Source organism: Urtica dioica, chromosome 9, assembly GCF_054948205.1.
Source record: "Urtica dioica subsp. dioica isolate 48M chromosome 9, U.dioica_male_clone48M_v1_H2, whole genome shotgun sequence".
Lineage (NCBI taxonomy): Eukaryota > Viridiplantae > Streptophyta > Magnoliopsida > Rosales > Urticaceae > Urtica > Urtica dioica.
Window position 1 is genome coordinate 28,624,452 of NC_142764.1, and position 27,931 is coordinate 28,652,382.

The 27,931-nt window shown below is 36.3% G+C and overlaps 6 protein-coding genes and 1 non-coding gene across 8 annotated transcripts; 3 read left to right on the top strand and 4 right to left on the bottom strand.

Moving 5' to 3' along the window:
* Positions 1-2,529: 2,529 nt before the first annotated feature.
* LOC149386562 (uncharacterized) lies at positions 2,530-3,571 on the top strand. The gene has a single exon (XM_089624947.1). It carries the CDS (start codon positions 2,635-2,637, stop codon positions 3,421-3,423), a length of 789 nt encoding a protein of 262 aa, XP_089481073.1. The 5' UTR covers positions 2,530-2,634; the 3' UTR covers positions 3,424-3,571.
* Positions 3,572-15,021: 11,450 nt separating this feature from the next.
* On the top strand, positions 15,022-16,886 carry RLP51 (receptor like protein 51). Its single transcript, XM_089627100.1, has one exon. It carries the CDS (start codon positions 15,367-15,369, stop codon positions 16,678-16,680), a length of 1,314 nt encoding a protein of 437 aa, XP_089483226.1. The 5' UTR covers positions 15,022-15,366; the 3' UTR covers positions 16,681-16,886.
* A 1,679-nt stretch (positions 16,887-18,565) lies between these two features.
* DOT4 (Pentatricopeptide repeat (PPR) superfamily protein) lies at positions 18,566-21,675 on the bottom strand. Its single transcript, XM_089625481.1, has one exon. It carries the CDS (start codon positions 21,603-21,605, stop codon positions 18,720-18,722), a length of 2,886 nt encoding a protein of 961 aa, XP_089481607.1. The 5' UTR covers positions 21,606-21,675; the 3' UTR covers positions 18,566-18,719.
* LOC149386565 (Rho termination factor) lies at positions 21,558-22,697 on the top strand. Its single transcript, XM_089625482.1, has 3 exons — positions 21,558-21,704; positions 21,784-22,092; positions 22,201-22,697. The coding sequence occupies exons 1-3, from the start codon at positions 21,614-21,616 to the stop codon at positions 22,509-22,511; spliced, it is 711 nt and encodes a 236-aa protein (XP_089481608.1). The 5' UTR covers positions 21,558-21,613; the 3' UTR covers positions 22,512-22,697.
* Positions 22,635-23,904, bottom strand: LOC149386566 (large ribosomal subunit protein uL5z-like). Its single transcript, XM_089625483.1, has 4 exons — positions 23,819-23,904; positions 23,596-23,703; positions 23,277-23,515; positions 22,635-22,944 (listed from the first exon to the last, which is right to left on the bottom strand). Exons 3-4 carry the CDS (start codon positions 23,390-23,392, stop codon positions 22,650-22,652), a joined length of 411 nt encoding a protein of 136 aa, XP_089481609.1. The 5' UTR covers positions 23,393-23,515; positions 23,596-23,703; positions 23,819-23,904; the 3' UTR covers positions 22,635-22,649.
* A 639-nt stretch (positions 23,905-24,543) lies between these two features.
* Positions 24,544-24,616, bottom strand: TRNAE-CUC (transfer RNA glutamic acid (anticodon CUC)). Its single transcript has one exon. It is a non-coding gene; the product is annotated as a tRNA-Glu (tRNA).
* Positions 24,617-25,179: 563 nt separating this feature from the next.
* LOC149386568 (RING/FYVE/PHD zinc finger superfamily protein) lies at positions 25,180-27,557 on the bottom strand. 2 transcript variants are annotated; one of them, XM_089625163.1, is made up of 4 exons: positions 27,388-27,557; positions 27,095-27,253; positions 26,278-26,881; positions 25,180-25,868 (listed from the first exon to the last, which is right to left on the bottom strand). In XM_089625163.1, the coding sequence occupies exons 3-4, from the start codon at positions 26,850-26,852 to the stop codon at positions 25,652-25,654; spliced, it is 792 nt and encodes a 263-aa protein (XP_089481289.1). In that variant the 5' UTR covers positions 26,853-26,881; positions 27,095-27,253; positions 27,388-27,557; the 3' UTR covers positions 25,180-25,651. The 2 variants fall into 2 exon arrangements, with proteins under 2 accessions (XP_089481289.1, XP_089481290.1); XM_089625164.1 differs by having other exon boundaries at positions 27,095-27,227; positions 27,388-27,513.
* Positions 27,558-27,931: the final 374 nt, after the last annotated feature.

Below are 27,931 nucleotides of genomic sequence, written 5' to 3' on the forward strand. Positions count from 1 at the left end.
GTGATTAGACAAAATAAAATAAAATTGACTCAAATTCAAGTTTAATTTCATTCTATTATAGACAAATAAAAAATAAAACTCCAAATATAAAGTTTCGCTAATCATTTAACTCTATAATGAAGTAAATATTTATAGTATATAATTAGCTGTATAATTTCAGAGCAAGAATAAACTTATGCTATGAAAATTATTCAAAATAATAGTCAAAATTATTTTTATATTATTTTAATTAAAATTTATGCTATGAAAATCATTTAATTTGTAATAGAAAATAATTATTAAAAATACATAAATACGAATATATAATTTTCATATTTATTTGAGTCTACAAACTTATTTCAAATTTATATGAATTGTATAAAAAAAGATAATTTATGATTGAATATAAAAATGCACAAATTAAATATACATGTAATATATATATATATATATATATATATATATATTGTGTCTTATATATTTACTGATAAATAGAAAGTTGAAAAAATATTTAAAATAATATATTTATAAAAAAAAATATTTCTTGGTGTTAAAATAGGGCATTAATTTATAGATAAAAATTATTTCATTCGAAGGAAATTGTATTTAAAATCTAAGAGATTGAATTTTACAATTTTAAGTCGGAAATGCTAAGCTTGTTGATGACCATTCGATCGTGAATGATATTACCATTGATTCTTTTTTCATCAAATTTATTCTATTCATAAATTCAGCCATGATACAAACGATATTGTACACTATTCGGGGGAAGGGAACGCAATTTATATCAATTAATTACTTGGTCGCATGTGTTTTCTGGTTGAAATGCATATCAATAAGTTGGAGCGAGAACGATATGCAAAGAATTAGAGAGATCCAACTCTATCGAGTGATTTAGAAGCAACAAGCCATTATTGATCCATATCGCTTCCGAATTGTTTGGTTAAGTGCCTCCATGATGGAGATATGGCAACTGAAACATCAACATCTCTCTTATATCTATTATATGTATTATATATCAAAATTTTCGCATCACTATTTAATATTTAGGGCCATGATGATATGACATATCAAGATTGATCCAATAATTTCCACACTCAATGGAAAACGTCATTTTTTTTTATATCAATACGTAAATATCTTTTTCATTTAGTCTCATTTGAAAAATAGAAGGTTCTACACACATCCTGAAAATTTTAAAACAATTTACGAATTGAGCTTTTATATGAAATCAATGTGAATATAGTGCACATATCTTTTATAGTCGTTCATTCTTACATAACCTTTTTATATAAAAAATTATCGTCTCTAAATAATGTTATAAAAAAATAAAAATAAAAAAATTGCCTACAAAGCTCAACTTTCGACAACCCGTACATCAATTATCACAATCTGTGTGAAACGATGTTAGCATATGTGATAAATTAGAGTGAAAAGTAAATTAGTTATCTCGTTTTTATATTTTCTTCTTATAAGACCTTATTTCTTAATTTTACGGGTTATGTAATTAATAAACCACGTACAAGCTTAAATTTTGATAAATTGTCAACATTCTGTTAATTTTACAAAGTAGTCATTAATAAACATTTATAATACACAAATATCTAAAATATAGAAAAAATTTTAAAAAAATAATAATTTGTCATGTCAGATTTAATGACTATTGAAAACGTTGACTATGTATCAATGTTAACATTTTAAGTGATCTAATCTGTTATATTTTTTTATTATTATTATTATGAGAATAGTTTGTTTTTATGTGCATTCGTTCTTATTTCAAGTCTTTTATCATTTCCTAAATATCGAGTTTGTCTTTTAGACTCGTCGATGACAAATAAGGAAATATAACATTCGCGAAAATAATGTAAAAATTATATTTATATAGTAGGTATTGAGTCTAATCTTAATAGATTTTTTTTTTATCTCAATATTTAACTCGTGAGATAATATAAAAATGATTACAAAGCGTTTCAGAGAACTGTGTGTCAATTTCGTATTACTTATGTAATTTACCCAATTAGAGTCACAACTCACGCTCGTAGTATAATCCTAACATTTTCAAACTTGACATAATGTGAATTGGTCGTAGCGTAATTTAATAACAACGTAAGAGTATACAAGTATTTGCAGAGTTATTCACTATTTAACATTTGAAAACAATTGTTTGAAATTACCGACCAAATTGAAATTGTCATATTTATTATTTATTTATTTTGAAATTAACCAGTATTACACAAACCCTGCGATCAACTTTTTTATTTTAATTTACCTTTAAAACGACACGTAAGGAATTGGGATCCACCGCGTCAAATGTGAAGTCTCCGAATGACCACGTAGGCAACGACTTTTCCAACTCTACATTTCCCTCACACGCCAACATGGCTTTTTCTTTTCCTTGAAGAGAATGAAAAACGTGTATTTAATTAGTATAACTAAAATAATAAGCTTTTTCAACTGTATGATAAGTACGAGGGCAATTTCGTAATAAACCTAAACGTTGTTTTTAAACTCTAGTGTCAAAAACTCTCTCTCATATAAATAGGCATGTTATGGGTTCAAGAGTCGAACAAAATAAACAGAACAAAACAAAACACGAGCAACACGCAAAAACACATAAAACACAGATTCTCTCCAGAGCTTTCTTAGCAGCCATTAATGGAAGCTGATAAATTCTTAAACCTCTACGAATTTTTATGGTTCGAGCATCGAATACTGGACGGAAATCTATTCTCATCGAAGAACAGTAAGCCCTTGATCTCCGCGACCCAAGACCAGCCTACAACGCCGACGAAACCAGAGGCTTCATCAAAGCCTCAGATTCAGATTCACCACAACAGGTCAATGAGCGACCAATCAAATTCGAATCCGAGTTTCGAATCCGCGTTCTCGTCTCCAAACACATCGCCCAAAAAGCTCTGCACAATTCTCTCCGGAAAGGAAATCTCGGGCCTCGAAACCAGCCCGGAAAAACAGAGCGTTTGCCAAACAGAGCCTCCGAGAAAGAGGAACGCGAAAGAGAGGAGAGAAAGGAAGAAGAGAAGCCAGACCAAGAGCTTGTCCGACCTGGAGTTCGAAGAGGTGAAAGGTTTCATGGATCTGGGATTCGTATTCTCCGAGAAAGACCGAGACTCGAGCTTGGCTGAGATAATCCCTGGTCTTCATAGACTAGGAAAGAACAACAACAACAACAACAAAGAAGAAGAAGAGAAAGAAGAAGAAGAAAAGGAGGAAGAGAGAGATATCTTCGACGATGAAAACGAAGAAGAGGCATTGATTTCGAGGCCTTATCTTTCAGAGGCGTGGAAGGTTCTAGATCTGATGCCCAAGAAAGAATATCAGAGTAATCCATTGATGAATTGGAGATTCCCAGCTCAGAGGAACGAGATCTGCATGAAAGATAATCTCAGATTCTGGGCTCATGCTGTGGCCTCAACGGTTAGATAGTAGTCATAATAATCATAATTAATACATTAATTAAAGTTATAATTCAAGGTTTCTGTCAATTTTCATTTTCTGTTCTGATTTATTTCTCTTAGTTTGTAGGCTAAATTATTTGTAATTTTTTTTTTCAAGTTGAGAAAACTTGTTGATGGGAAAGCAGAAGATTTTTTTGTCATCTAGGTTTGGTGATTTTGTATGTGAATTCCTCTGCATTGTAATTTGTAATGGGAAAAAAAAATAACGTTTAATCAAGAAAAAGAGACAAATTCTGTGTTCAAAAGCATTAGAAATTCTTCATACAACTTTCCAAGCAAATTCCTTTCAATTATTAATTATTGGGATATAAAATGTCAAAGTTGAAGTTGAGTTGCAATTCTCTCATAACAAATTCCAACCAAAATGTCAAACAATTCTCAGTGTCTCTCGAAGTTATATGGAAGACTTATCAATACCATAAGCAAGCAAAGCATATTTTTAAAAGAAATTATTGGTTGTTACAAAGTCTCGTTATCGCATAAGTAGAATAATTCTAAACTCTCTTAAAGTTCAACGAAACAGCAAAAATGGAGCGATTTTTCCTGATTGTATGGCATTAATAATCAGTGAATAAGTCCTACTGTGAAATTTGCATCACAGCTGGCGAATGTGAAACTGCCACGTTGTTCATGACCGTTGGGGATGAGATGGCATTCTAGCATTTATGCCTTAACTTTTGCCACGTGGTTTCAACCAATGTGAAGGACAGCTTTGCAGTCCATTATTTGTTCGTTGACTTCGTTCAACCCCAACCAAACACACTATTGCGCGAGAAATTCGCGTTGTTGTAATTAGTATCTTAATTGATTTTTTTAGCATGATTTGATTAGTTGTTTTACAAAAACATCAATTTGTTTTCTTATGAATATGTATGGATTATTCTAGAGGCAACTAAATTGCCATCTATTCGTTTATTTTTCTTCATAAAGATTGAAGACTTATCTGCAAATACATAGACCGAACATCAAAATCATGATTATTTTGCATTTTATTCAAAAGCCATAGAACACTAAATTAATACATGCATGAATTCATTGAACCTTTTTTCTTTTTATAAAAATGGTCCCATAAAACAAACCAAGTTCACCAATAATGTATTCACAGCACAGTAACGTCTCTTTTCTTTCTACACCTAGTTCACTATTATTACTATTATTTTATTATCACAATTGTGAAAGCAAAAGCGTACACAAAATGTTGACCGAGACATTTACTTCCATGTAATTGCCTTAAATAAATACTGCCTTTCCAACAGCCTCGTGTGGACTCATCGATTATGCGCTACATGTATGCTAAACGACAAAACCCTCTGAATATATACATCTTGGCGCAAATTCAATGAAAAATAACCGTTGTTCTGATTAAAAGTTACTCGGCTGAAAAGAAAGTGGGCACTTTACAGAGATGCAAAAAAAGCTTTTAACTCAGTTTTTCAAACATCGCTTTTGATATTGGCTTTCTTTTCTCCGAACATGAACGCGAACCGATGCAAAGCGTTTGGCTCTTCCAAATGCCAATCATGCATGCCATGCAAAAGTAGAGAATATTATTCGTTTCACATGCATGAGCGCAACAATATAATAAACAGTAGCTATACCTATATGTATAGTCTAGCTCACTTTCTCAATCTCCAAAGTGTCTTATTCAACAAATGTCAAAACCATGATCAATAATAGCACAATCTAGCACGATATTAAAAGATTTGGTATATAATAATGTGGAATAGTATATGAAATTTAGTTTATGAGTTGATGGTATCAGAATAATCATTTTTATCTCTGACTGAAATACTCACATTTGATATTGTAGCATACTGTTGCATTTGACGAAAACAAAACATGCATCACGAAAAAACGAAAGTCTCTTGTTTTTTTTTTCTTTCTATATATACATTACAGTTCAAAACATGTAATAAAGCATAATACGAACACAAAAAAATGACTTAAAGCATAAAACTAACCAAAAAAATTACCATGCACATGAGCAAAGCTCTTAAAAACTCTCCCAAAATATATTAAACGTCCCAAATTGCATAATATAATGTATTAACCATGCGAATATATATAAACACCGTTCAATGAGCAGTGTTCGTTTTTTTTTTTTAGCAAAAAATAAGAGATTGGACGCTAAACACAAGTAGTATTCATTCATACCGATTTTTTTTTTTATCAGAAAGATAAAAATGTTTACAAAAACTTTAAATATATTTTTTTCAAACCAAAATATTTTTGGACATATCTTTATATATTTCTTTTTTCAGACTAAAATATATTAATTATTTCGCAGCAAATGCGCGGGGCATATATTGCTTGTATATATCTTGGTTATTTTTCATAATTATTTTAAAGGGACAGATGATCCGAGTTCATATTGCACGTTCATAAACTTATAATTATGTACAAATCAAAAAGAATATTTTTTTTATCAAATAGCTATATTTCTATCCTATTAAATTATTCAAATATTTTATTAATAATATGTCACATACTTCATCCCATGCACTTGTCTTAGTTTAAGTTTTTTTAATTATTAGATAATTAATTTATAATTTAAACTTAATTGGACATAGACCTAACTCACAAATAAATATTAATTACTAAAATCTAATTTCTATAAAAGTTTATGTAAAGGTCTCTCTCTTGTTTTTTTTTTAAAATAAAAAGGCATCACTATACTGTAAGAACTTATTACACATACTAAAAATGTTCTTGATGTAAGAACACGTAAAAGCGGAAGCGAAAATAATCGAGTTACTTCCGACCATTGTTGTGTTTTCTTTCTATATACGATTTGATTTCGGGCATTAATATAAGCGCAATTTGATTAGAATCAATGATATGAGGGAGGATTATTTCCATATTAATTCTTTTATTATGTGTAAGGAAAAATCCTTGCATAGACATCAACTCAACTTTCCCCTCGGACTAGTGCAACAGGTAGTGGCCTCATTTGCTTGCTCTCGTGCCTGCGGTGGGTACCTGATAAGAAGAAATATATTCCACTGTGGTCCATCGAATGGGACGATGGAAGTGTGATGGGCGAGGCAGAATTTTCAAATAATGGCTTTGTTAGGACTTATTGTTTAGTTTTTTTTTTTTTTTTTTTCAAGAATTCTAATGAAAGCTCCATGTATTATTTTTTTAATCTTACCTAGTTTAACGAAGATCAACTCTAAGTCTAACAACAAATAAATACGTAAAGCGATAATGTATACAACTTAATACCTCCGTGGAATATCTAACTTTTTCCGCAAAAATATTAATACTATTGTTATGGAAATTAATTAAGCGAAATTACACAAATTAAGCCACTTAAAACTATAGTTATTAAGAAATAACCAAAGTTTACATATTTTTAAATAAAGTAGCCAATCTGAATTATTTAGGCAATTTTTATTAAAAAGATCTACGTTTTTGTCCCTCAATTATTTTTTGTTTTTATTTTAAATTTAACTTGATTTAATTGGTTGACTTTCCTTTTTTAAAGGATTTTAGGGCATTAATTAATAAGAGTTATTTTTCGTTTAAAAATATTGAATAATCATTGTTTATTCCATTTTTCAGAGTTGATTTTTCTTGTATATATATATATATATATATATATATATATATATATATATATATATATATAAGCATTTAAGTCTCACCATTTATAAAAAAAAAATTAAGTATTGATTTTCTTCATTTATAGGTTAATTTCTTAAAATCAGTGGTTAGTTGTTTTTTTTGTTTTTTTTTTATAGCTACTATGCATCTGTTAGAGGGCAAGTGCCGCTGAGGGTCAGGTCGCGCTTGAGCCCCACACGGTTGTCTCCGATCAACCTCCAGATCTCGGCATGTTGGATCTCTAGCTCTTCCTCGAGCAGAGCCAGATGGGGATCGGCCTGGAATGAGGTGGCGGTAGGCCTCGAGCATAAGGCTCGTTGAACGAGTACCCTTGCCGGTGATTTACGGTTTGCGTGGTTATGGCTTCCACCTGCCATTTTTTTACATCTCTAATTATCCTGAAAATTCATAAAGACGAACATCAATAGAGATAATTCGCTAAGAATCATAAGAAATTTGATAGGCCTCGTCGCCAAATTCCAACTTTTGATCGAATGATTCCTAATGAGATCAAATTTAATTGATGAACTAAGACCAATTATATTCCCTGATCAATGATTTTGTATGATCAATTGGAACCACATTTTTCACAAAATTAGTCGAGCCGAACATTTATTGATACCTAGAGTTATGCTTCGTTTGATCTTTTTTCCTCGCCAAAAGTTTTTTGTTATTTTGTTTTTTTAAGGGCAAAAGTCACCGAAAGTTAATTGCAAGGATTAATTACTGTTGAATTTGAACATTTAATTTTTAATTTTATATTTTTAAATAATAATAATAAAAAAAAAACAAAAGAATGAATAAGAGGAAGAATAACATTTTATCATTTGTTGTTTATCACCGTCATGTAGATTTCGACGGAAGGAGTACAATTTTATTAATGAAGCATTACAAGGGCACGAATGTTATTTTTTGAATTTTGGGGGGCAAGCTGTTCCAAACATCAAAGTTGGGGGAAAATAATGTAATTAATCATTTATAAAAACAAGTTTGTTTTGTGACAATTTAATAAGAAAACCAGTTTTTTTTTCTTTCAAAAAACAACAAAAAGAGTTTCTTTTTTTTTTTTTCTAAAGAGCAAACCCCTTTTAAAAAAAATGGTCCATTTGGAAAATAGCCAATTTAAACGTTTAACATTGTTAAATAGTCAACATTTGGTAAATCTTAAGTAAATAACCACTTTCAGACGTAAATCTTGAGTAAATAGCAACTTTCATATACCAACTTATTTAAGATTTACGTCTAAAAGTGACTATTTACCTAAATTTTATCAAACATTGACTACTAAGCAATGTTAAACGTTTAAATTGACTATTATTACAATTTTTTTTTAAAAAAATAATAAAACCAAACACATTTTTTACCAACAGAAACAAAAAAACAAAAAAAACAAATAGAAGGGTATTACCTGGTAAATAATGCCGAAGAAGATGATTCCTTATTTGTTCCAAGCCAAATAAGATTTTTTTACAAGAAACTTTTTCATTTTATTTTTGTTATGTTCCTCTTTTCACTAGAGGATGAAGCAGAAAGAGAAGATAAAAAAGGCTTTAAGACCAAATTTTGATTTTTGATTTTTTTATTTATTTTTTATATGTTTCCTTTTATGTCACCTGTGTGTATCCTTTTTTTTTTTTTGAAACGTGTATATGACTATTGGTTTTCTTTAGTGTATTTGTACCTCTTGGTCAAACAATAAAGAGATCACTTTTAATGTTCCAAATATCTAACTATGTGTGTAATAAATGTTTTCATTGATTTCGAATTTAAATTCAATAATTAAAAATATCTTTAATTTGAATTAGTTTTTAATTCGAAATTCTGAAGGGCAATTTAGACAAATTATTTTAATTAAATGAACACATTGGCTATTCATTTAAAACTATACAAATTATGGCTATTTTGTAATAGCCAAAACTTAAAAAGGCTACTGTCGATTAATTAATGGATATCTTTCTGTAGAATAGCTAGCGAAAATTATAGAAAATTAATTATTCTATTAAAATGATACAGCAGTCCACGTTTTATATATATATCGACGCTTCCAAAATATATAGATATTAAGATCGATGGGAAACCTTGGTCTTTGCTCAGATCTGTTAGGTAAAATAGAACAAAAATGTTATCAAGTCTTTGATGGTTTCGTTCAATAAAGGACGTATTTTTAGGGGGGAAAAAAAAAGAAGAAGAAGAAGAAGTTATCTTACATTACGCATCATATCATCAATCATATATAAACATATTTAAATACAAATACCAAACAGTAGTCTTCAAATTACAATAAAGAGAAGACTTTTATATTTCACAAAGATTAAACTGCTAGTCTCTCGGAATAAACTTAGGAAGTCACCCAAACAAAACCAATTAGGTATAATAAAGGACTCAAAGAAAATTATAAAATCACTTTAGCGATGCTAATAGGATCGTATATACTTGTCCTCACACTACGCAACAACGGTAATCTTCGTCATCACAGAGCTAATTACTCAACATGGATGCATCGATTCCAAATGACGGCAAAAGAACGGGCTTCAAATTTATTGTAGACATTTATTTTCTTTTTCCCGAGCTTAGTGATATTAGATTAACCGGGTGGCTCACACAACTAGTTCATGAATGTCCCTCTTACACTCTTGATGTAATGACCAACGATTTTGTTGAATTTCATCTTAAAACTAATTGATGTCAAGTAAAGAGGTCAAACCGATATATAAACACATGTCCATTGACACATACAATCAATATGGGACTATTCCACTCCAATAGATTTAACATATTCAAATTAATTTATCCAACAACAAAAAGTTCACATGTGTTAATGCAGTTTATGTTGGTTACGTCCGCCCCATAAGACTTCATTAGAGCGAGGTAATGTAGCTTATACTCTTCATTTTAATATGGGCCAACATGCTACTTTACTTTGGTGAGTTCTCAAATCAAAATTACAAGAATAATATTTTTAAAGAGTAAAATTTCTAAAAAAATAATTCTTTTAAATACTTTCAAAATTAGTGATTAGTATTTTTTTTTAAAGCTGTAAAACAATTTTGAGATTACTGTTGTAAACCAAGTAAAATATAGCTCAACACATTAAAAAAAATGATTATTCATAATAACTTGAAAATACTATATTTGCAACAAAAACTTTAGAACACTTAGTATTTTTATTAACGCTGTAATAAAATTTTGAGACTATTTTTCTTATAAATAATTACTGTAGTAAACCAAGTAAAATATAGCTCTAACACATTAAAAAAAAATGATTATTCATAATAACTTGAAAATACTATATTTGCAACAACTTTAGAACACTATTACTCTTTTTACAATTAATTTAAAAAAAAAAAAAATGTCCGCATTTAAAGCATATTGGGCTTAGAATAAAGGTATCTTACTCGGCTTTCTTAGCCTGGCCCAGTTGACATAAAGCTGATATTTATGGACCAATGCGGCCCAAGCGAACTTATAAAAATTGGCGAGAATACGACTAAAAATACATGAAAATGGATTTATATCCATAAATGTGTCAAAAATTATCATCCTTTGGATCAAAATAATATTTCAATTTATTCTTTTAATCAGTCCATTTTCAGGTTTTACAACAAGTTACGAAATTATTAGAAGATTTACACGAGATATCATTTGCTTTGTACGTTGGTTTCGTCCAAGGTATTATTGTACTTGACAAATAAAAATATTGACATTTCTGCATTAAAATATTAATGATAAATCGCAAAAAATTGAATATAACTTTAATAACAAGTTCATAAAATACGTTTGGAGCATAAATTTTGTACAGCTACGTGATTTTGTTTTATAAGCTCTACATACATAGCCCAGGCGACAAACTAGGTTCCACAATTCAACACAACTAATACGTCACATGCCCATGAATATTTGGAACATGGATTTTGTAGGAATCAACATTTACATTTACAAGTGGCTTAGATATCATCTGAGATGCTCTTAATGAGTATACAAAATTATTACTTTTTTTTTCTTTTTGTGATTAGTTTATAATTGTCAATGAGAATAAATAGTTAAGCCCTTATAGGTTGGTGGATTTTTTTATTTTATTTTTTATATAGGGATATATGGTTGTTAGTTTGCACTTGAGTTAGATACATGATTATCAAATACAAATATTCTATACTTTATACTCTATCCATGATTGTTTATATTTCACCCATAGTCAACTAATAATGCATGGTTTTCAGATACCACCAGCTTCGCATGGTGTATATATGAGTTGTTTCAAATTCAATGCAATTATTAGTTAAAACTTAAACGTGGTTCCTATTATGAAATCGTTATACATTGCATAGACGACTATGATTTTAATGGTTGATTATAAAATTAATTGAAATAGATGTTAAGCGGTTTCTGGCATATTAAACCAGACGCTTAATTTTGTGATACTTAATATTAGTCGTTAATTTTACACTACTTCTAAAGTGGAAATTGTGGGTTCAATTTTCATCGACAACAAAACTATCATAAAAAAATAAAATAAAAACAGACACCTAATTCTTATAAGACTTATTCAAATTGGTCGAGAAAACTCACAATCTTATAACTTTTCAAATTCTGAAGAAAAAAAAAGATAGAAGCACCTAATTTTATGTTCCAATACTATTTATTTCTCTGTAAATTTAAAAATTGATTTATCCTATGATACTTATACAAAAGAATGGAATCAGAATAAACATATGTTCCGACATGTTAATGTTCACGAAAGTGGAACAAATCGAAACATGATGGAACCATAAGCTCAAAAGATGAATCGTAACAAAATTCTATGAAAAAATTACAAAAATAGTAGTTTTAAAGTAAATATTTTCAAAATAATAGTTGTTTTAAATTTTTTTTAAAGAATGGTTTTTTTCAAACTGTAAACAATTATTTGAGATTACTTTTTATCATAAATTACATTATAAATAGTAAAAAAGTTAAATATTGCATAAAAATAATAAACAATTTTTAAAACCAATCTCTAAATATCAAGAAAATTGATTATTACAATTTGAAAATACTAATTTCGCAAATAGAATTATAAATATATTATTCTTGAGATTACTTATATACAATGTTCACAAATTTTATTTTGTTCCATTTCCATTTTCAAAGTGCTCACATTTATTTGCACTTAGATGCTACTGTTATTTTTTTGTAATTAAAAAAGAAAATCACTGTTACGCCTTTCACTTTACTTTCCTATGAGAGCTCGGGGCTCTACTCGGTCCGATCTGGATACCGGTTAGCCCGAAATGAGAGAGAGCATGTCTCGTCGAGCTCATATTCGATGATTCACAGTTGGTGGAGAAAGCTGTAAACAATTGATTTGGAGGGCATGGTTCGACGTCTTGCCAACATATGGGAAATACGCTATTCTTAAGATTACATAAAAAAAAAACACTAATATATACAATGTTTACAAATTTTATTTTGTTCCATTTTTAATGTACCCGTATTTATTTGCACGTAGATACTACTGTTATTTTATTGTAATTAAAAAATAAAATAATTGTCACACCTTTCACTTTACTTTTCTATGAGAGCTCGGGCTCTACTCGGTCCGATCTGGGTACCGGTTGGCCCAAAATGAGAGGGAGCATGTCCCGTCGAGCTCGAATTCGATGATTCACAGTTGGTGGAGAAAGTTGTGGGCGTTGAACATCCCTATCAAACTGAGACATCGGGTTTAGGGGGCACGGTTCGATGTCGTGCCAACATATGAGAATTTGCGCCACCGTTGAATCAGTTGCTTGTCCTTTTGTGTCTTCCGTGGGGAGTTACCGGAAGATGTAAGGCACAAAGTATGGGGATGAAATGGGTTGAGAAGACAAAGAACGCGCCTTTTCCGGAGATCTGTCCGAGAGCACTCAATTGACTCGCTAAGGCCGATATGTAATTCTTTTATGGGCTTGTTTGGGCGTCGGATAAGAACCTAAGGATCTTCAAGAATTTTGCGAAAGAGGCAAAGAAGTGGATCAGTGAAGTTGCAAGCTGGATCGAGAGCTATCAGGGGAGCGAGTTCCTTGATCGCAGCTAGAGGGCCTCACAAAACTAGAGCTCTTGACTAGGAAAAACCGGAGATGGATCACCTAACGCTAAACGTGGATGCCGCGTGGGAATCGTTATCCCGACGAGCAGCCATTGGAGGAGTGGTCCGTGATAAGAATGGAGGAGTGGTGGATGTTAGTGGCAGAGCTAGAATTTGTAAGCAGGATGAAAATATATAAAAATAAATTTTTTTAAATTCTCTAAAGGGCGTGTAAGTATAAAAAATATTCGAGAGGGGTAAATATGAAAAAATTATATAATTTTTGGTTAAAAATATAAAATTTTAGATAAAAGTTGTAAATTTATAAGGGGCGTGTAAGAAAAAAAATATTAAGGAGGAGCAAGTATGGAAATATTAATGTACAAATTTTTTTTTTTTTTTTTTAAATTTAGGGTGGCTAAAAATATAAAGAGAAATTTCATTTTTTAGACTCTAAAGTAATGAAAATATCTTAATTAAACCCACTAGTTAAGAAATATCCAAAATTGGACTTTTGTACCAATTTCGGACAAAAATACCCCCAGTTCAAATATGCCCTCTCTCTCACACTTCATCTCTTTCACTCTCACTTTCTCTATTTTTCTCTCCCCAAATCCGACCGAACAAACCCAAATCCGACCGAGACAAAAAAAATCCGACCTTCTCCATCAAAATCCGACCGGCCCACCTTCCAAATCCGACCGTCTCCTTCCGGCATTGGTGGTTGTCAAACTCTCAAAGTGTCATAACTCAAAATGACAAAAAATGTTAGATTTTTATGTTTTTTTTTCATGGTTTGATTAGTGTAGGATTGATAGGATATATGATTTTAGTGCTTATTAATGATTTTAGGTTGATTTGATTGAGATTTGGACGAAAAAATAGGGTTTAGGGTTCTTATAAATTATGGAAATTTTTTATGAATATCATCGGATTCCATCGGATTCGGTCGGATTTTATCGGATTCGGTCGGATTTTATCGGATTCGGTCGGATTTTATCGGATTTGGTCGGATTTCCATACTGAATGAACTTTTGTCAAAAGAGGTTATATGGTCTTATAATGGTATTTCCATCCGAAATTGGTACAAAAATCTAATTTTGATATTTTTAAATTAGTGGGTCTTATTGAGTTATTTTCATAATTACTAGGTGTAGAAAATGAAATTTCTCAATATAAAATGTCAAGGTACAAATTTATATATATTTTTTAAATTTAGGGGTACAAATTAAATTTAAGTAGAATGAAGAAGGAAAACAAATCATTCTTCAAAATTGCGAATTAGAGTATTGAATTACATGTAACTTTGTAACCACTCAAACGAATTACGTTTCTTCAAATTCAATGTATATATTTTTTTCACCCTCTATGATTTACAACGTCTACACTTTTGAAATTAAATGTCTATTTATTGTCCGTGATAAAAAAATCGTCTTGATTTAATTGGACCTTGACGTTGACGTTCCTTGACCTATAATTTAGGTAATTTTGAGTCTTGACAGACTGTAAGAGTTCTATTTAACACGCAGTTTTTTAGTCCATTATAGTTTGATAAAGCTTCTCTTTTTTTATAGTTGCTCAAAATAACACACGCAATTAGAACTTAAAGCACTTTTAAACAAGAACATCCACTTATATTACGAGAAAATGTGATTTCGACTAATAATTATACACCGAAATAAAGATAGTATTATTCGTGCCCCAAAATTCAACAATCATTATCAAAACCAAGAAATTCAGATCATCGTGGAATTGCATGTAATTTCTTCCGTTGACGCATCCAAATCGGCTTCAATATAAGTACGTTAGGAGATCATACATCACAAATCACAAACAATTCTTCCAAATTCTTTATAAACCATACGTTACACATTAAATGCCCGCTAATAATAATAATAACACGGCGACTCACGGCCCAAACCCCCAAGTCCAGTGGCATTATCGTCCATTCCTCTCTCCTCTACGTGTCTCTCTATCCTCCTTGACCCTTCCTTTCTTACAAATAAAACCAAAAAGGAATACAGGTTGTTATCTTCATCACAAGGGTAAATAAGTCATTTCGCAGTCTCTCTTCCTCTCGTTGATAAAAGAAAAAAAAAATCATTTTCTTTCATTCACAGCCAGCTCAGCAACTCACTGCCTATGCACTGTTTCAGAGAAACACATACACAGTCACAGAGAGAGTTCAAAAACCCAAACATTGAATCCAAAAACCTATCTCTCTCGCTCCTCTTAAGTTTCTCTCTCTAAAAGAGTGCGACAATGGCTGCCAATACTAGACAAGAGCGACATCCACTACCCATTCTCTCTCTCCTCCTCATCTTTTCAACGCTCGTATCCTCCGCCACAACGCCGTCGCAACCTCCGTCTCCCTCGCCGTCTTCATCGCCGTTACCGTCAAAGCCAACGCCAAAGCCAGCGCCTCGCTCCTCGGCGGCGCTGGACCCGAGGCAACTGACGGCGTTACAGTCCCTGAACGTCCCGACGGGGAAAGACCCCTGCAAGAGCCCCGCCGTGGTCTGCGACGAGTCGTCGCCGTTCCGCCGCGTCATATCTCTCCAGCTCACCAACTGCTCCGATGACGTGGCACTCTCCGCCACGGCTCTCCGCTCGCTCACCTCCCTCACGACGCTCCGCTTCCTCAACTGCCCCGTCACCGCCGTCCATCTCCCCGCCGAGCTCGCCGTTAGCCTCCGCACCTTCTCCGCCGTCAGAAGCCTCAAACGCCTGACCGGAGTTTGGCTCTCCCGCCTCACGGAGCTGACGGACCTCACCGTAACCGACGTCGCCGTCAAAGCCTCGGGCCCATTCGTCATCCTCGGCAACATGAAGCGGATCTCCTCCATCACCGTCGCGCGAGCGAATCTCACCGGGAATATTCCCCGCCACCTCAGCCCTAACCTCACACTCATCGATTTCTCCGGAAATCAACTCCGCGGACGAATCCCTGGCTCCGTCAACCGCCTCGAGAATCTCCTAACCCTAAATCTCTCCCGAAATATGATCTCCGGAGAGATTCCGACCGCCGTGGGAGATCTCATTGCGCTCAAGGAGCTTTCTCTCGCCTCCAACACCCTCACCGGTCCGATTCCCGACGAGATCTCGGCGATTCCGGGGATCGAACACGTCGATCTGAGCTCTAACCAGCTCAACGGTACGATTCCGAGGTTCTTCTCCACCATGAAGAGCTTGAAGCACCTCAATCTGGCGAACAACAATCTCCGCGGAGTAATGCCGTTCAACGCCTCCTTCATTTCACGCCTGACCGTCTTCAGAGTCGCCGGAAACGATCAGCTCTGCTATAATCGCTCCGTGCTCTCGTCGAAGCTCAAGCTCGGGATCGCTCAGTGCGATCGCCACGGACTCCCGATGTCGCCGCCGCCGGGAAAAGACACGTCAGAGGACGACACCGGAGACTCCGACTACGACGAAGACGACGATGGCAAGGTTGACCAGGCTAGCCACAAGGACACACACCATGGGCCAAACAAGGTGGTTCTCGGAGTCGCCATTGGTCTCTCCTCCATTGTCTTTCTCATCATCTTCCTCATTCTTCTCTCCAAATGTTGTCGTTGAAGATAAGTTTTTTAATTTTCTTACAGTGTCGTTTTTCACTTTATTCTTCTTAGATTAGGTAAAAAGAAAAAAGAAATCAATTTGGTGAAAGAGGTTTATTCTTATTCATTATTAGTTTATTATTATTACTACACCTAATGACGATGGAGATTGTGGATTGAAAGGAATATTTTATAGGGAATTCATATTGTGAGTATTATTGATGATATAGTTCAGTCGTAGTCTTTTTTTTCTTCGCACAAAGACAACCGTGGATTTTTCCTTAATTTTAATTTCTATAAATTTGTTGCTTAATTATTCATTACCAATTAATTATAGAGAGGAAAACGAGTAATCTATTGCCCTATAAATGTGATCTTTTAGTTTAATTTGTTCATACGCTGTATTTGTCCCTTTCATATGAAGTGCTTTAATTACATCCTTTGTTTGCCCATGAGTTTCTTTCATTGCCGAATATTATTATTTCTATATGTTCGTACGAAGGTAGTTGTTGGATATATCTTTGTATGAACATGGACTTAAAATGGTTAACCACGAAGTACCTTTCATAACATATTTGGTACGATGAAAAGAGACAGTTGGTATTTTTAGTTGTATACGTATATGTGTATGTATTTCTTCATTAGGTGTATATTTCTTAATTACTCCCACACTCTTAATTCATACCATCTTTATCATTATAGTGAATGCACATACATTACATACACAGTAAAAATGAATAATTTCCATATTTATTCCTTTACTATCTTTCTGGAATGGTGAAAAGGAAAGGATACATAAAAGGTGAGAAGCCAGTTGGCAATGCTTAAAATGTTTTATGCAAGTGGGTAATAATTATGATGAATTATAAGACTTGTGATCCTACCATATGCTACATAATCATTTTCATGCATAAATTAGAAAGACGCGCTGTGGGTGATGTGGCGAGTTTATTCAAATTCAATCCATATTACGAATAATGCCAACCAATTAAGCCTTAATATTTCGATATTTGACCTTTGTTTGTTTCTTTGCGTGTTTGGTGAGATATGCCAAATGAAGCTTTTGATTTGCAATTGGTCTACGAAAGCAACACCGTTCGTCACGTCTAAAACCGTTTTTAGAAAGCTTTTGAAACTCCTATAGAGAATGACTAAACTATTTTGTTTATATAATAAATAAGCCAACTGTTTTTGGCTTTCTTTGTTCACAGTCCTCGTTGAATATTGTAACTAACACACCGTCACAAATAATGCAAGGAAAATTTGAGAGAAAAACAAAACTAATAATTTTGGGAGAGGAACATGTGAGACCAAAAAATAGCTGGCGACAATCAGAAATACCAAACATAAGTAGACCACATTGACCATCTGCAGATAAATAAAAGATTGATATTTCTTTGTCAAAGTGGCAAGTCGATCCACAAGTACGTTCCATTACATACATTTTATGTAGATTTCAATGTAAAATGAAGTTAATGATCTCATGATGGCAATGATTGTAATTCCTGTGTATTTGAGGTGTACATATGTTATCTGTTGTTTAGCACTTGTCAAGGCTCCAATAGATTTTTGCAAGTCTTTGGACTGAATCAAATGTGTACAAGAATTTCTTAATATTTAATAGGAAAACAGTTTTTTTAATGCAAAATCTGATGTTACACGCCACACTTAGGCATCTTTTTTTTTTATATTATTTTTATTTTTTTTAACATCAATAGGAAAGCGTGAATCCTTTGAATGTCTAATTTATTGACCACGTGGTCTCAGTAAATTATATGTCACGTATGCCCTTTATAGGACCATTTATTTTCCATCTCTATAATAAATGGTAAATAAATGCCAAAAAAAAAAAAAAAAACAGACACAACGGATACAAAAATTCGAGCACAACGAGATCTCTACAATACGGGGAAAAAAAAAAAGGTTTATACCCTGAATAAATACTCTTCTGAAAATCCATGACTCAAAAGGCAGGGCTTGGTTATATTTTACAGCCTTTTAATACAAAATTGAGGATCAAATAAGGAAAACGATATCTATGAGCTATTCACTCTTCTTTTACCAAAAGCCTCTGCAAGAACAAGACCCGTTCTTGAAATGGTGGAACCGATTCGAGTCTCTGAGAACGATCTCCCTCGAGAACGTGGACGAGATGAACTTGGCGGTCTCGTGGCAATCTCCGCAGACCCGAAGATTCTTGGCGACTCGCACGATATTCCCGGGCGGCGAGCTCAGAACCCCGAACGCCATAGCCAACTTCTCGCTGTGGCCGCAAAGAGCCGCTTCCTTTTCGACATCGCTCGCGTCTCTCAGACCGTACTTCTTCTTCGCGAAATGCCCTTCTTCGCTCATCCTCGCGCGGACCCTCTTCAGCAGAGCCTCGATCCGCCGGTCCGAGCGATCCCCGGCCACGAAGACGTTGACTTTTCCCTTGACTTGGACCCAGCTACAACCCGTGTTCTTCCTCAGACCTCTCTCTCCGATCCTCTCTCTCACCTTCCTCACTTTCTCCCACTTCTCGGCCTCGGCGTACACGTTGGCGAGGAGGACGTAGTAACCCGTGTTGTCGGGCTCGAGCTCGAAGAGTCGCTCCGCGACCCTCTCGGCGAGCCTCACGTAGCGGTGGGCCCCGCAGCCGCGGAGCAGCGTGGCCCAGATCGCGGCGTCGGGCTCGATCGGCGACGTCATTATGAACTTGTAGGCCATGGAGAGCTTCCCGGCCCGCGAGAGGAGGTCGACCATGCACGCGTAGTGGTCCGAGCCCGGCTCGATCCCGAACTCGTTCCTCATCGAGCCGAAGAAAGCCCAGCCCTCGTCGACCAGCCCCGAGTGGCTACACGCGTAGAGGATCGAGATGAACGACACCCCGTCGGGCTCGATCCCCGATCTTCTCATGTCCCGAAACGCTGCCACGGCTTCGCGTCCGAGCCCGTGCATCCCGTACCCGGCGATCATTACCGTCCACGAGAAGAGGTCTTTTTCCGGGATCCGGTCGAAGAGCTTCTCGGCGAGCCGTAATCGCCCGCACTTCACGTACATGTCGACCAGAGCGTTCAGTACGTACAGGTCTTTGGAGAATCCGTTTCTGACGGCGTGGCCGTGGATCTCGCGGCCCTTGTCGAGGGCTGCCAGGCTGGCGCAGGCCGGGAGAGCGCAGGAAGCGGTGACTCCGTCGGGTTTCGAGTCCATCGAAAAGAGCAGAGCGAGAGCTTCGTTCGCTAAGCCGTTCTTCGAGAAGCCTCCGATCATTGTGTTCCACGAGACAATGTCTTTAATTTTCATGTCCGAGAAGACCGAGGAAGCTTCGCTCATGCTTCCGCATTTCGCGTACATGTCGGCCAAGGCGTTCCCGGCGAAGAGGTCCGAGCCCATGCCGTTCTCGGCGATGTAATTGTGGAGCTCTCGGCCGGTCTCGAGCGATCCGCTGTGAGCGCACGCGTGGAGGACGCTCGTGAGGGTGTGGATGTCGGGGTCGACCCCGCGCTTCTCCATCGATCGGAACAGCACGATCGCCGAGTCGGACCGCCCTTCTCGGACCAAGCTCGCGATCATCGAGGTCCACGACACCGCGCTCGTCTCTCCCATCTTTTCGAAGACGCGGACCGCCGATTCCGAGTCCCCGCACTTTGCGTACATGTCGAGAAGCGTGTTCTGGACCTCAATTACCGACCCGAGAGAGGTTTTTACTGCGCGAGAGTGGACCGCGGTCCCAAAGACCCGAGCTTTGGTCGCTGCGCAGGCCACCAAGACGTTGATTATCGTCGCCTCGTCAGCTTCGATCCCGTACGAAATCATGTCTCTGAAGATCGCGATCCCTTTCTCGCCGAGACCGTTGGACGCGAACCCGCTGATCATCGAGTTCCACGTGATAACGTCTCTGTCGGACAATTCGTCGAACACCTTCTGCGCGCTTTGGGCTCTCTTGATCTTGAAGTAGAAAGCGATCAGGGAATTCGCTACGGGGTTGTTCGAGGCGAGCCCAGATTTACACAACAGTCCGTGAACCTTTTGGCCTTCTTCGACACTCCCTAAAGCAGCGAGACACTTGAGAACGCAAGAGAATGTATGAGCGTTTGGTCGAACACCCGATTTCAGCATCTTCATGAACAAGGCTATGCTTTCCCTGAACTTAAGAATCTTCGCATACTCGTTTATCAACATATTCCACACGAAAGCCCGGTCCGACGAAATCCGATCGAAAACCCGTCTAGCTTCCATCAGGTCTCCACAGTTGACGTACATGAACACAATCTTCTCACCCAAATACCCGTCGACTTCCAATCCACTATTGCAAATCACCGAGTGAACAATTTTACCGTCTTTCAGAGACCTCCTCTGAGCGCAGAGCTCCAAAACAGAGCAGTAAGTCTTGACATCAAGATCGGATTTCTGAGACCGGAAATAGCAAAGCAACTCCACGGCCTTCCTCAGATCGCCTTCGCCGCAGAAATGACTGACTTTCGCGTTTCCGTTGACAATCGCCGTCGTCGAGGTTAAGGGCGTTTCCGAGGAAGCCGAGGCCTTGACCGTGAAAGACCAGCCTGGATTCGGAGACAAAAGCAAGGCTCTTTGCGATGGTTTCGAGAAGCTCTTGGCGAAGCTTGTCTTGTGATCATGAATGAAGCTCGACGATAACGAGGTTAGGCTCGACGAAGATTGAGCCGCCATCGCCGTCAACATGGCTGTCTTCTCCGCAACCAAAAGGCGGGAAAAAGAAAAAGTCAATCGATTGGGGACTTTCTGAATGAAGTAATTGTACTTTGTAAACCTACAAAATAAGACGTTTTTATAGTAATCGTTGGTTCGCGCGTGATGTACACTCTCCTTGGATAAGGTGTGCATCGGAAATAAAGATAGTTGTGGGGGTATATCTGTATATAAAATTGAATCTGCTATCTTGGTCGATTCTCGTCCACTTTTTCTATTGCATCTAAAAATATTCATCGGACAAAATGGGCGCGATTGCTGTGCCAACTCACTCCGTCCTTGGCTTCACCAATTTCTCTGCAAACCTGGGAAAACACACTTCTCTCAGACTCGGAGGTATTTCTTCGAGTCTACTAGACTAGTCATTTTATATTTGTTGGAAAATCTTTAATGAGAAGCAATCATTTTGATATAGCTTTGGGAGTGGAAGAGAACAGAAGGGTTGTTACTGTCTTGTACTGCATAGGATTAGGATCCGATGGAAACCGAAGAAGACGTCCCTCGCAGAGAAATTCCGGAAGAAGCTCGAATCGAGACAATGACGACGATGACGACGACAAGAAGACAAACCAGGAAGAACTAATCGCCATATTCAAACGGATTCAAACCTCCATCTCGAACGACGACAGTTCTGTCCGCGCCAAGTCCGGTTCAGAAGTTTCGGAGAAGAAGTCGCCGGCGTCGTCGATTCTGAGTGTTCTTCGTCGAGCCGGGAACAATCAAGGTTCGAGCGCACTTGATTTCTCTCTCTCTCTCTCTCTCTCTCTCTCTCTCCATGTATGCATGTATGAAATAATCCAGCACTTATTCTGATGATCTGGTATTTTCGCAGGAAAAGGGAATAGTAAGGCGTTGATGAGGAAAAGAGTCGTTCCGAAGATAGAGCAGCAGAGAATAGAAGATTATCCGCCGCGCTTGGACTCGAACTTGATTCGTCCTTTGTCCAAGTTTGTGAAGAGGTCTCCGATTCCGTATCCACCGACCCAGCGGAAGATATCGCTCGCCAAACCCGACCCGAAAATAGAGGGGATGAAACTGGTTGAGCTCAAAGAATTGGCCAAATCAAGAGGAATCAAGGGTTACTCAAAACTAAAGAAGAGCGAGCTCGTCGATTTGCTGCTAAGATCCGACGGCTCTATCTGAACCTCTAACTTGAATTTTTGGTACTCCAATTATTTTATGCAATTTTTTTTATCCATCATTGACCAGGAGGGAAATGCTGGGTCTTTCTAGCCATAGGTTTCGTAAAAAGAGAACAAAGAACCATCAATGAAAAATCAACTATGGATTGCAAAATAATGAAGATCTCTGAAAAGAAGATGTACATGTTGAGAAAAGTAGCAAGATGTCCCAATGCTGTACAGAACCTATGATCAAATTCTCAGAAATAGTTAGAGACTTGCTGAGAATAACTCCTTCGTATTTGATCTGAAACCACTTCATCGCATCGTCTTTTGTGACTCGGTGCTGAATCCCAACAGTTGACTTGTAACTGCTGCGCCGGCAAACTCGGTAGCTCGGTCGCTCCAGAACCACATAGAAGTCCATTCCATAGATACCTGTCGAAGGGTCGTACCTGATTAAAAAAAAATGAAAAATTCCCGTGAATCTAATTTCAACTCGTATCGAAACTGCTAATTTCCAAAGCCTATATCAACTTCTACCCAAATTCTAAATTATTTTGACAAGAGCGACAAATTTTATGAACCTACGAAGCTCGTGAGCAAAATGAAAAGTCGCAAAGATCTTAGTCGAAAAAACTGTGAATCCATTCCTGATATTTTTAAAGCTTGTGGCTTTATTTGATTTCAAGTTTCCGTTCGAATCAAATCCCTATCATCCGCGTAAAACTTAGTCTGTTCGTAAGGTTGATTGGTTTACGACGAAGAGCAAGGGTTTCGGACATACTTGATTCCAAGATCAATGTGCTGTTGAATACCGAAACCGAAGCAACCGGTATCGCTGAAGTTCCTTCTCAAAAGCTCGTATTTCTTGACCTTCAAGCCACTCTCGAGAAGCTGCATTGCCTTGTCGCCTCTGACAGTCACGTAACAAGCGATCTTCTCGTTACGTCTGATTCCGAACGACCGAACTGTGTACAGAGCCTTTCAGAACACTGGACTCTGACCACTCAGTTGCTCCAAAACCTACCATTCCTTTCCAGTCTCACATCAATGGCAACCTCCGATTTTCGCGGGAGACAAAACAGAAAAGAAAAGTTTCTTACCTTGGCGGCTCTGGTGAGACGATCGCCGCTTTCTCCGACGGAGATCTTAAGGACGAACATTTGAACTTTGATTTCCCTCATCGGGTTCGCTAGTTTCTTCTTCGCAGCCTGAATTCCCAAAAAAAAAAAAAAAAAAATTTAACAATTCAACCACTTATGCGATCGAAGAGTTCACCGCATAACATAAACAAATAGAAGAATAAATAAAGAGAGATAGAGAGACCATTATGGCGTTAGAGAGGAAGAACAGAGCAAAGTGAAACTGAGAGAGAGCAGAATTGGTTAAGCCTTGGCTTATTTAGGCTTAGGGTTTAACAGTTCCTCCTCGCTCTCTTAATTTTTTCCTTTTAATTTCACTTGTTGTCGTTTCAAGTGCATCACATCTGTGATGTCGTTTGTTTTAATCGTGGTTTGTAATGTCGTTTTAAATATTATGTTTCTGTGTCGTTTAATTTTCTGTCATAAGACTCCAGAAGATGTCGTTTCTGTATCGTTTTATTTAATCTTGTCGTAGACTCTCAACGATGTCGTTTTTTCCAAAAAAAGATTTGCTCTATTATGTTTCTATGTCGTTTATTATATGTCGTCATAGACTCCTGAAGATGTCGTTTCTGTGTTGTTTTATCATGTTTCTGTATCGTTTGTCACTCTTGTCATAGATTCCTGAAGATGTCGTTTTTCCAAATAAAATTTACGCTATTATGTTTCTATGTCGTTTTTGTCTGTCGTCCAAAGACTCTTCTTGAAGATGTCGTTTGTGTGTCGTTCTATTATGTTTTGTGTCGTTTTTATTCACTGTTGTCATAGACTCCTGAAGATGTTGTTTTCCCAAATAAAAATTATTTTCTGTTCTGTTCGTAGACTCCTGAAGATGTTTCTGTGTCGTTTTATTAACTGTTGTCATAGACTCGATGTCGTTTTTCCAAAATTTAAAATGAAAATACTTATTTCCGTTGCCGGGACTTGAACCCGGGTCTTTCGGGTGAGAGCCGAATATCCTGACCAACTAGACTACAACGGAATGACGATATGGTGCTTCGGTCATTTTACTTATTGCAACTATTAATGTTTAAACTAACTTCCTCATACGATACCGCATAAATATCTGATTGCTCCCATTCATGAATTTTCTTAAACCCACAAACTGATTGATAATATTGCAATTTGTTGATATCATTTATAAGTTTTCACTATAGCAGAAATAGCATTGCATTACTAATCGAGTATGGCCACAATTTAAAAAAAATAAAATAAATAAATAAACGAGAGATTAAATTTAAGGAGACCAAAACGGTTACTCATCGTCATCAAACACCGAACAGAAAATCACAATTCATGTTAAATTAGTGATAGAACATAATCGTATTAAATCTCAATTATCTTAAAATTTGTTTTGTTTGCCCTAACAGAATACAAGACCAACGACGTTTCTTTCTTTCTACTATACGAATGACATGACGTTACTTATGGTTTTGGTACGCCTTTAATTACAAGGGATTTTGCAAATATTTTAATATTGATATTCATGTTGGAGCTTGAAGCTTTCGTTCTCTTTGCATGTGGATAATAAATAATTGAAAAATCTTATCAATCCAACAAACGGCTCAATTTCATTCCCACTTCCTCAAAAATTGTCCCATTGACATGTACGAGGAAAACAAGCTCAGCAATGTACACTGTCTCTCCAATAAAGATGACATGACAAGAATTGAAGGAAAAAAAAACAAAACAAAACAAAACAAAACTATACCCTAACCTATCTATTTTCAAACCTCCTTAACATGAAAAACCAACCAGCAATCGTATCCTAATTCGTCGGAAAAATATCTGCGCAATCTGTTCGAACTTTCGTAGCAACGTACGGAATTATCGACAAGTCGGTATGTGTGTATATAATACGAGTATGAAAGACCACGAATTCATTACGGCGTGGTCTGATATGGTTTTGTGTATATATATTGAGCTTGGAAGATAGTAATAATAACAACAATAACGAGAACGGAAAGAAAGAAAAAAAGAAAGAAAGAAAGAAAGAAAGAAGCGCGTTGAGGAATCACTAGAACATATTTACGCGAAAGAACCATGGAAGAACAAAGGCAATTACCAGACAAGCCATCAAGAAGTTACAAAATGGCTGTCCTCGCCAACATCCTCTTCTCCGCTCCGCCGAGCTGTTTTCGGTCTGAGTGAACCCTTCATTCCACTCCTCCATGAATCTCACGTCTCCAACGCCAGTCACGTTCTTGGCTGTCTCGCCGCAAATTTCGCAAACTCTGTAACAAGCGAAATCGACAAAAATAAATTATCAAGAAAAACGCCTTTAGACTTCAAGATCCTAACTACACAAAAAAATAAAAATAAAAATAAAAAATAAAAAATAAAGAAATCGCAAAATTCCTAACAGAATTCTATCGATTATCAAAAATATTTTCTTGCAAGGACTTCATAAGTTATACAAATTTCAATTCCGTCGAGGAAAACCAGAACCGAAAAAATACACAGCAAAATTGAATCAATTGTTGAATCATTTTCATGAGAGTAACCTATGACTTTTATAAATTCTTGTTAGTTCACAATCTCTTTTCAACGTGGGATTCTTAACATATTCAGATACAGAAAAAAGTTGTGTACCCAAATAACAATTCCGTGATAAAAAAATATAAAAAAAAATTAAAATTTTACCGGTTGCCTTTGAGCTTAAACCAAGCCTCGGCGCACTGGAAATGGGTTATACCAAGATCATCCTTGCAGCCACAGCCGAGATGAATAAGATCCGAGACCGAAGTCGCGGCGGTTCTTCTGTCCGGTGATTGGTCGGAGCTCAAGTGGCAGATCCTACAAACGCTCTCGCCGTCCCACTTGTTCTCGGCGCAGCTTTTCGCAGCGCTGCCACAGCTTATATCGATCACACACGAACGCTTCTCCGCCGAATCGCAGCTCTTACCTTTCGACTCTCCCGCGCACACTTTGCCCACTTTCTCGCTCACAGTCCTATTATTACTAACATTATTAACCGATTGAGCCTCCACAGAAGGGCTAATTATCACAGCCCCGACCACATCCGAATCGCTCGAATCAACGTTCGTTCGAGCCTCGACTCGTTCCGGGTCCAACTCCGACTCGGGGTTCTCTACCTCCTCGGGGTCTCTGTCTTCTTTCTCAATTACCACCACAGTCTCAACAGACTGTTCTTCCACAGAGTTGACTCTGGTCAATGTGTGGTTCCGAGTGGGAGTGTCGTCTTCTTCGGCGTCCATGGCTCGGGTTATAAAGTCTCTCCGGTGACCTAATTATAGAAAGTTCCCAAAGAGCTCTAATTACGCAGCACTTAATTTATCATCTTAAATGATATTCTGAAATTGGTGAGATCAATGTGGACAAAACCAAATGACTGGTCTGTGACATTCTTTCTTCAGCCTTAAATTTATGGATAATAAATAAAAATATCAAAAAAAAAATATATATATATAGAGATAAATAAAATTTGAAAAAGTCGAACCTTTTTACACTTGCTGATACGGATGAAGCTGACAGTTTTGCCGCCCAGAAATTAATCTCCGAGGAGATTCAGATCTGGTTTTCTTCTCCGAATTCAGCTATGGCCTTGAACTCGATTTCATTTCTCCTAAATCCTGCTAGATACATACATGTATATACACTGTATAAAAAACGATGAGGACGAAGTTAGGTGAAGAAAAGGAACAAGAAAAGGAAAGTTCTCTCATAAATAAAACAAAGAGAGAGAGAGAGAAATTAATTAAAAAAAAATTGATAGTTCTGTGAGAAGCTCACCGGCCATTTAGCAGATGTGTCGTTTTCTGGATCGATAAAGCTCGATATCTTCTATATTACCTAATGATTACTGTTCAATGCTTAAGTGTGGAGAGAGAGAGAGAATTCATTCACACGTAATTCATGGCATTTTAAAATGATGTTTCCTTAAATCGCTTAAACATTGGTTAAACAATTTTTTAATTTTGTGTTTTGTAAATTTGTAGGTGACGTCTTGAGAATGGTTAACACTCTCAACAAGGACAAGAACGTCTCTTTCTCTCTCCACAAACACAATAAATGTACTATTATTGTATTAACTATATAAGTATTTTCCATATATTATAGAGACAATTCCTGAAGTTTGTAACTTTATATGTGTGGCGTGACACAAGGAACCAAGTAAGGAAAAAAAATTAAGGCTTTTTAAAAAAAGTAAGAAAACATAATATTATTATAATCATAGTTATACTTGGTCTAATCATTGGACTTGCTTTTACGAAAATCTTTTCAGCTAGTGGATGAAGCATAAGTCATTATAAAATGCTTCGCTATAACTAAAAAA

Bases quoted from the DNA above. Each gene is read 5' to 3' on its own strand.
- LOC149386562 (XM_089624947.1), top strand. From the start codon at position 2,635: ATGGAAGCTGATAAATTCTTAAACCTCTACGAATTTTTATGGTTCGAG.
- RLP51 (XM_089627100.1), top strand. From the start codon at position 15,367: ATGGCTGCCAATACTAGACAAGAGCGACATCCACTACCCATTCTCTCT.
- DOT4 (XM_089625481.1), bottom strand. From the start codon at position 21,605: ATGAATATTTTTAGATGCAATAGAAAAAGTGGACGAGAATCGACCAAG.
- LOC149386565 (XM_089625482.1), top strand. From the start codon at position 21,614: ATGGGCGCGATTGCTGTGCCAACTCACTCCGTCCTTGGCTTCACCAAT. The intron at 21,705-21,783 runs GTATTTCTTCGA...ATTTTGATATAG, and splicing joins CACTTCTCTCAGACTCGGAG to CTTTGGGAGTGGAAGAGAAC. The intron at 22,093-22,200 runs GTTCGAGCGCAC...GTATTTTCGCAG, and splicing joins TCGAGCCGGGAACAATCAAG to GAAAAGGGAATAGTAAGGCG.
- LOC149386566 (XM_089625483.1), bottom strand. From the start codon at position 23,392: ATGCAGCTTCTCGAGAGTGGCTTGAAGGTCAAGAAATACGAGCTTTTG. The intron at 22,945-23,276 runs GTATGTCCGAAA...TTTTTTAATCAG, and splicing joins CACATTGATCTTGGAATCAA to GTACGACCCTTCGACAGGTA.
- LOC149386568 (XM_089625163.1), bottom strand. From the start codon at position 26,852: ATGGACGCCGAAGAAGACGACACTCCCACTCGGAACCACACATTGACC. The intron at 25,869-26,277 runs GTAAAATTTTAA...CGCTTGTTACAG, and splicing joins TTTAAGCTCAAAGGCAACCG to AGTTTGCGAAATTTGCGGCG.